The following is an 8222-nucleotide window of genomic DNA, read 5'->3' on the forward strand; positions in this document are numbered from 1 at the left end:
ACAATTTTATACAATATAGAGGGGGTCCCTGCTTCATCTCTCTCTCAGCTAGGGGGTCCTTGGCCTGAAAACGTTGAAGACCACTGGTATGCAATGTGGCCCTCTGGAGTGAGTGTGGAAATATATTGGCCTTCTCCATCACCCCTGTTGTAAAGTCTGCAGTGTAACCCACACTGGAACACTAGGTGGCAGTGATGCACCAACAATAAGCTGATTAGCCATTTGCCAGCCAAGCTAAAACAACAAGAAGAAGAAGCAGTTTAAATCTACAAGCTCACGAGGCGTTGTGAGTGAGCTTGTAGATCTGCAATGTGTCAGTGCGCCTCAGGTGACGCGCAAGCACAACAACAACCACGTGTACAAACAGGAAGCACCGTTGCCATGTCCACTAATTATAAGCGACTTTGGGCTTGTTTTTTCTGTAAAGTTGCCTGTAAATATTGGTAGTTGCCCCCGTTTTTTGGGCTAATCTGAAAATATTTCATGCCAGGGACCCCCATATAAGATTTCTATAGTTAAAATGTTTTTAAAAATATTCCAAATTTTTCACATTTTCTTCAAGATTCTTTAAAACAGGGGTCTTCAACAGGGGGTCCGGGACCCCTAGGGGGTCCTCAGAGTTACTACAGGGGGTCCGCCTAATTATTTTTTTTACATGAACCACTTGAACCATAGTATCCCTTTTCTAAGGAGAACTTTTGCCAAAAATAGCCGATCTACAAGCTCACAACGCCTTGCAGAGTTATAGGTGTAGAGGGAAAAAAGAGCAGCAAAGGTTTATCTGAAACACAATTTTATACAATATAGAGGGGGTCCCTGCTTCATCTCGCTCTCAGGCTGAGAGCGAGGTCTTCAACGTTTTCAGGCCAAGGAGTACGGGGTCCTTCCTTGGCCTGAAAACGTTGAAGACCCCTGCTTTAAAAAGAATAGCAGACCTGGCTGCTTATTTCTCTCACAAAACCTGGCAACACTGCAGGCAGGCAGTTATTGCCACAGAAACACACAGAGTTGACAAATAATAAGTACTGTTACATAATACAGCTTTCTGATCTGCTGTTGGAATGCTGAACATCATGATCGCGTAATAACGACTTATTTTGGTCATTTTTACTTGGGAGATGTTGAGCAATAAGAAACGGGCCATCTATACCAGGCAGCCACAACAAACAATAGCTGAACATGGACTAAAAAGCCACAGGTTTGTGACACAAACAATGGAACTGTTAATCCATTTATAACCCAACGAACGAATGTTATGTCGAACTATATGTTAGCTAATGATAGATCAGAAGTATCTTCTTGTTGGAAATGACATAGGGGTTTTGTTTTGGCCAGATCGCTGATGTTCAAGTCATGTGATCTCTCAAGACTCTCAGATGTACATTTTCTCCCAAAATCTCCTCGGCTGTGGAATGCCCTCCTGACCATCTGGAGAGCACCACGTACAGTCCTTTGACACCTTTAAAAGAGGACTAAAAACCTTTTTTTTTTCTAACAAGGCATGTGCCTAGATGGACTCAGTGATGCCATGTATGTTTGTTTAACTTTTTAAACTTCTTCTTAACTGTGTTTAGCTGACCTTTGATCTGAATTTCATTCATTTTTTTTTACTGTTTTATTATAATTGATTTTTTTTTGTTCTTTGTTTTTTAACATGTAGAACTTTGAGATTTGGTTCAAATATAAAGTGCGTTACAAATTAAATGTATTATTATTATTTAATCGATTTTGACATTTTTATAACTATGAGAGTCATAGCTTTGCCCTGGGATGTGACCATTAAAGCCCGTATTTCTCCAAACATGTACAAATGCAAAATATAAGGTGCTGACCCGGTTGCCCCAAATGTTAACTAGGTGTCCGGAGTATTTTTTGCAATATTAGTCCATATTTCCCAACAAAGAAGTGTTAGAATCCCGTCCCGGCCGAACGCCATTCCACCCCACCTAGTTTACTTCCTGTTTACATTGAGTGTAATTCCGGCTTTCACCGGATGCGCCCCCGTCACTACCGCCCATTGAGTAATTTCGACGGAATCGGCCACAGAGGGGATTAAAGCACTTCTTTATTGAAATATATGGACTAATACAATGCACAAATATTCCGCACACATAGTTAATATTTGGGGCAAGCTGGTATGCACCTTTATATTTTCCATTTGTACATGTTCCGAGAAATATGGGCTTTACTGGTGAAATTCCAGGGCAAACTGGGGGTGTTGCTAAGACTCTCATAGATACAAAAGTAAAAGTCAGACTCAATAAAATACATCTACGATAGTCTTGCTCTAAGGCTCATACGCAGTGATGGAAGAAGTACTCCCATGTTTACTTAAGTAAAACAAAAGTATCATTGTAGAAATAATGTTAGAAGTAAAAGTCCTGTATTCAATATGTACTTGAGTAAAAGTACAAAAGTATCGTCATAAAAATATACTGAAGTACCAAAAGTAAAAGTACTCATTATGCAGAATGAGTTCAAAATGTATAAAAAAATCTTTTGAAAATAGCAGATCTACAAGGCAAACAGTGAACTCTGTTTGGCTCTGTGTTGTAGTAGAGGCCCCTCAATATGTAATTCAAATTTGGAGTCGATCGGACGATGCATTAGGCCACTCTCACAAACTTTGTGAGATTATAGACAGTCAGTATGCAATAACAAAAATCTATATTATACACGTTTACCACATGACTCCAGAGATAACTGTGTAGCATTTTGTATAGGCCAAGAGTTACAGGCCAAAACGTAAAGCGGGCTGGTATAGCACCACCATGATTCCGATTTGAAAAATTGGGGGTAGACTGGCTTCCCTGGCCTACTACTGGTTGCGTGCACAAGAAATATGGTTCAGACTCCAGCGGTTTGCGAGATTAAAGGTAGGGTAAGGGATTTACTTAAAATAAGTGTTAAATAGCTCTATATTCTGATAGTACTCATTGTTATAGAGTGTTTGTTCAGTAAAATGAGTCTCCCATTTCTCTCCAGCTCCTTATTAAACAGAAAATGCATTTTCAGTACTCTCTCCTGAGTCCTGATTGGTTTAAATGTTGTCACCTACCTGAAAATGTACTAATATTCTGTTTACTAAAGAGCTGGAGAGACCCCTGTGACCGAATAAACACTGTGTAGCAATGATTACTATCAGACTATAGTACTTTAACCTTTAAAAAAAACAATTGTTTTACCAAAAAATATCACTTGCCCTACCTTTAATTCTGGAGACAGACACACACACAGACACACACACACACACACACACACACACACACACACACACACACTCACACTGACACGGGTGAAAACATCTCAGAACCCGCTTAATGTTAACATTCTCTGTATTTACCAGGAATCAACCATGGCGACACTCCAGGAACGCATCGTGAACACTCTGGACGAGCTGGGAAGTGACGAGTTCGAGAAATTCAAGTGGTATCTGAAACAGACTGTTAACCTCGAGGCCATCCGCCAAGCCACGAGGACGTACACCGCCGATCGGATCGTTCAGACCTATGCCGGTGATGGCGGTCAGATCATGGTTAACGTCCTGAAGAAGATCCACAGGAATGATCTGCTGCAGAGGTTTCCCATCATACGCACAGGTGGGCGAAGAGAGGGTGACCGAAATTGGTCATTTTGGTACACACAAATGATTTACATATTGTTACCAACATGTAAACCCATTGAAACCGGGAAAAGATCTGTGTAACCCCTTTAACCATTATTTTATACTTTGGCTATTCAAAAATAGCAGATCTACAAGGTCATAGCGCGTCACTTCGTGCCGCGCTATGACCTTGTAGATCTGCTATTTTTGAATAATCTTGAAAATGTGTGAAAATCTTATGCAAACATTTTATTTAAAGCAAACATTTTTAACTCAAATCTTTGCTTCTGAGGGTCCCTGGAACGACATATTATACAGCAACATACATTTTTTTAAGAAAACTGTTGGGATTTAGAAAACCTTTTTAGAATCGGCCTCAGGTCTTAATGGGTTTAAAGCATCCACCTTAATTCATTTTTCCTAAACACGTGTTCTTTACATATTTCCATATTGCAAGAATTGTGTTCAAACTATTATTTTCTTCTCTCTCTCTCTTTTGAACATTTCAAAGAGCTGGTACTGCCAGCACCAGAGCTGCCAGCAATACATCAGGACGTGCAGAATGTTGACCAGGATGCCCGCGCCAACCAAGTCAGCACTATCACCCTCACCCACGAGCAGGTGTCCAATGTGAGGTCAACATTTCTGTGCATTATATGCCAAGGTTAGTAACTTACACATTCATTCTCTAATGCGTACAATACATCTATTCAGATATGTTCAAAGCCACAAAGATGTAGTCAGGATTAAAGGGATATTCCACCACGCCTCAAGCTGAAATCGGGCTGATCCGGTGCGTCCCACGAATGGACACATTATGACTGAATAAAGAAGGCGCTGAAGCAACTCGGACGATTTGATTTGTCAGGTCATGACCTGAGAAAGATGTAATCTGACATCGAAACGTCGTAGTTTTTTTCTGTGCTTCGCACCCAGTGATCAAAATAAAAAAGGCTCAAATCGACCGAGTTATGTTCTAGTGCAGATCCCAGGGTTTCAGAAGATAAATGTATTGTTGCTGTCGGGCAGAAACCTCTTATCTCCACATTCTAACATTCCACATTCTTTTTTCGTTAGTTAACGCCCTACTTGATCATACTGCAGCGTCACACAAAAGCATCAAAAGGAGGAGATCCACAATCTCGATATGCGTCTCGAAACGCTGTGCGAAGCGACGCGTTTTGATCTTGTAGATCTGCTACTTTTGCTGTTTTCCTGAAAAGTAACAGTTCTGGACATATGAGGTTACCACCCGACAGAAACGATATCCTGTTTAATTACGGGGAAATGTGTATAAAAAGACATTTAGGAACCTTTTAGAGACTGCCATTACAATAAAATGATATATAATTCTTCTACTAAACAATGTTTGTGAATGTTGCAGACGTGATGCAGAACCCAGTGGTGGCGCCATGCTGCCGCAGTCTCATCGGCTGTCGGGTCTGCGTGGCCGAGTGGACGAGAAACACACCAAACTGCCCCAAATGCAGGAATGAAGCGTTCCCAGACAGCCTGTTTGAAATAACAGGGATGGAGGGGGTGATCGCTGCTTTGAGGGACACCATTAGAAATTAGGCCGCATGTCAAGTTAGACTTGTGTTGTCACTTTCTTTTAAAAGATAGCTTTTTCAGAATTTCATGCCCGTTTACCCTGATTACACTTGTGTGGCCTTGAAAATGACCATGTAAAGGTCGACTGTTACAGATTATACTTGCACAAACGTTATGCCGTTATCATTCTAACATTTCAGTCGTCTTCTGACCAGTCATGGTTGTCGACGTAGGCTATTCATCTTCATGATGTGGGGACTCAACTGTTGACTGTTTCTTTTCGATTTTGTAAAAGTTCCCAAAGACAAATTTAGTGTGACGTCCTCCATCTCTCACTACAGCTCGGTTTACATCTGAAAGCCTGTCGCGTTGCGTTCCCTTCCCTATTCACTTGAACACAGCTGTGTCGTGGTTACGTAAATCGAGACGTAGCCTAACACAGAGACACGGTAGTAGCCTATCGTTTTTATTTATTTGTACATGACTGACCCGACCCGATTCAGTTATAAAAAAATGCATCCGACCCGAGCCCCAGCGGTACCCAACGGGTTTCGGTCGGGTATCCTACCTCTAGTCCAGGAATCGAACCAGGCACACACTAAAGAAGGCATCTTGCGCCCATGTGGTATGCACTCTAACCACTCGGCTATAGGTTCTATGCACAGCAGTCATATTGGAAAGAAATTGGGCCTCTTCCTTACTTCCTTCACAGGTTTTACCAATGATACTAATTAAGGCTCTGTTCCATTGAGTGTAGCACAGTGGACCCCCATAACTCTGAGAGTGTACAAATGGAACCAAATGGACCCTTACGGGTCCATTTGGTTCCATTTGTACACTCTCAGAGTTACACACCCGTAAGGGGCCATTTGAAACCCCCTCAAGGCACCATGAGGGTCCCTGGACCACACTTTGAGACCCACTTTCCAGTGAGCCAACATAAACAATATCAGCACCCTGACTCTGTTTGAGCAGAATGGAACAGAGCCTTTATTAGTATCATTGGTAACACCTGTGCAAGAAGTATGGAAGAGGCTCAATTTCTTTCCAATATGGCTGCTGTGCATAGAGCCTATTGGGGTGCCCCCCCATGTGTCATTTGCTTTTAGACCTGTTTGTTGCTGGGTTCAATTTGTTGATGTGACCGATGTGGCACCGATGATCCTCCAACAGAAAACTGTTAAGGCGGACAGCAGTGGCTCAGAAGGTAGAGCGGCCGCTCTTATCAACTTAGTATTATTTATTTGACTTTCAGCTTTGCTGCTAATGCGTGTGAAAGTGTGCAATTATTGTTCTAATGTATATGGGTTCTGTTCACTTGGGTGACATGACGGGAATGTTGATCTATTGTTATACACACTGGAGTACATTCTAGGCAGAAAAGAAGTGATATCTCCTTAGAATTGGGAGAGTACTTGTGCTATCAGACAGTACATACATACAGTAATACACTAGTGTTCACACAGTGGGAAATCAGTCTAGGCCAAATAGCCCACATAACATTTCAAATGACACCAAAACAACCATCTTAACCACAACAACCTACTCTCGGGGGTAGGGGCAGATTTACAAGCTCACAACAATAACACTTTGCAGTGACTCGTTGTGTAGATCTGCTATTTTTGCGGAATGTTCACCCATTATAACATGCTAGGGTTCGTGTGGTTAAAATGAAAACGGTAGCCTACCATTTTGGCTGGAACATCATCAAATTGAAACTGATAAATGGGTACTCTCTCCTGATTGGCTGAAATTGTCAATCTTGTTACCATGTCAATCTTTATTATCATCTTAAATGACCTACTGTCCTTTTATTAGTTTGAATAATCTGAGTCTCTGAGTGGAGGTGTGGGTTCAGATCCCACTTTGTTTCATTGTCTTTGTGTTGTCCTATTTAGGATGAAGGAGGCCAATATTATGCAAACACTGCACAATTTTCATATATTGTTTCATATATTATTGTTCTACATTAAACACCTTATTCATACCATTGTGTCTCAGGTCTTTATAATGTAAGTACATGGCAGTAACAGCAACACATTGTGGTTGGAAAGTTTGCAATCTGCTCCAAACATGTTGACATGAAGTATTGGCATCAAAATGTACTTAAAGTACCAAAAGTAAAAGTACTCATTATTCAGAATGTCCCATTTCACGTTTTCAAGTGTGTAAAAATATTTTGAAAATAGCAGATCTACAAGCTCACAACTTGTAGATCTGCCATTTTCAAATGGCCGAAATGTACAGTATATACAGGGCTGAAGTGGTCAATGTATGTTTTGTTATAATAATCAAAATCTAGAAAGTAACTTGTAACCAACTAACTAATATTTGGATCCGAGATGTAGTGGAGTAGAAGTAAAAGTATTGCAAATTTGAAATACTCAAGTAAAGTACAAATAATACCTCAAAATTGTACTTAAGTACAGTACTTAAGTAAATGTACTTAGTTACTTTCCACCACTGCTCAGAAGAGACTACTGTGAGTAAAGTGACCTGAAACAGCCTGAATACCAAGGTGTTGTCTGGCCAGAGAAGCGTCTGTGCCCGATAATTTGTTATATTTGTATTAGTTTGAATAATAAAAGGATCACCGTTGGTGATGGCAGGGCCTGATCTCCCGATTCAGTATGTTTTATCGGTTGTGGAAATCGCCAGGAAACGAGAGCATTTCACTCACATTTGACCCTAGTCATAGATACGAACTGGAAAAATAATTGGTGTTACAAATAAGTTGTTGAACAAAGCAACTCTGTATTATATAAACATACTGACACCATTAAACTGAACAGGATTTTGCCTTTTGAAATTGCATAAACCTATCCTAAACTTATCCTACTCAGCCAGTTTCGAGGGAGCTAGACTGGTCTGCCACCAGCTCTGCAACAGCTGGTGGCAGACCAGTCTAGCTCCCTCGAAACTGGCTGTCTCGAGGGAGCTAGACTGGTTGTCTAACCTAACTGTTGTAACGTTGCGCTGTTGGAACTGGTTGTCTAGCGAGGGACTGGTTGTCTGACTGTTGCTAGACAACCAGTCCCTCGAGATTGTGGGATACAAACAGCTGACA

General features: G+C 41.1%; 1 protein-coding gene across 2 annotated transcripts; it reads left to right on the forward strand.

The window, feature by feature from the left end:
* Positions 1–1002: 1002 nt before the first annotated feature.
* LOC311063744 (uncharacterized protein) lies at positions 1003–5921 on the forward strand. Of its 2 annotated transcripts, none has more exons than XM_084083319.1 (4): positions 1003–1198; positions 3347–3599; positions 4116–4268; positions 4989–5921. In XM_084083319.1, the coding sequence occupies exons 2-4, from the start codon at positions 3356–3358 to the stop codon at positions 5177–5179; spliced, it is 588 nt and encodes a 195-aa protein (XP_083939445.1). In that variant the 5' UTR covers positions 1003–1198; positions 3347–3355; the 3' UTR covers positions 5180–5921. The 2 variants fall into 2 exon arrangements, with proteins under 2 accessions (XP_083939445.1, XP_083939446.1); XM_084083320.1 differs by lacking the exon at positions 1003–1198 and adding an exon at positions 1308–1530.
* The last annotated feature ends 2301 nt before the right edge of the window (positions 5922–8222 follow it).

The sequence above is a fragment of the Gymnoscopelus microlampas genome, assembly GCF_963454915.1.
Source record: "Gymnoscopelus microlampas genome assembly, chromosome: 2".
In the NCBI taxonomy this organism is placed as follows: Eukaryota; Metazoa; Chordata; class Actinopteri; order Myctophiformes; family Myctophidae; genus Gymnoscopelus; species Gymnoscopelus microlampas.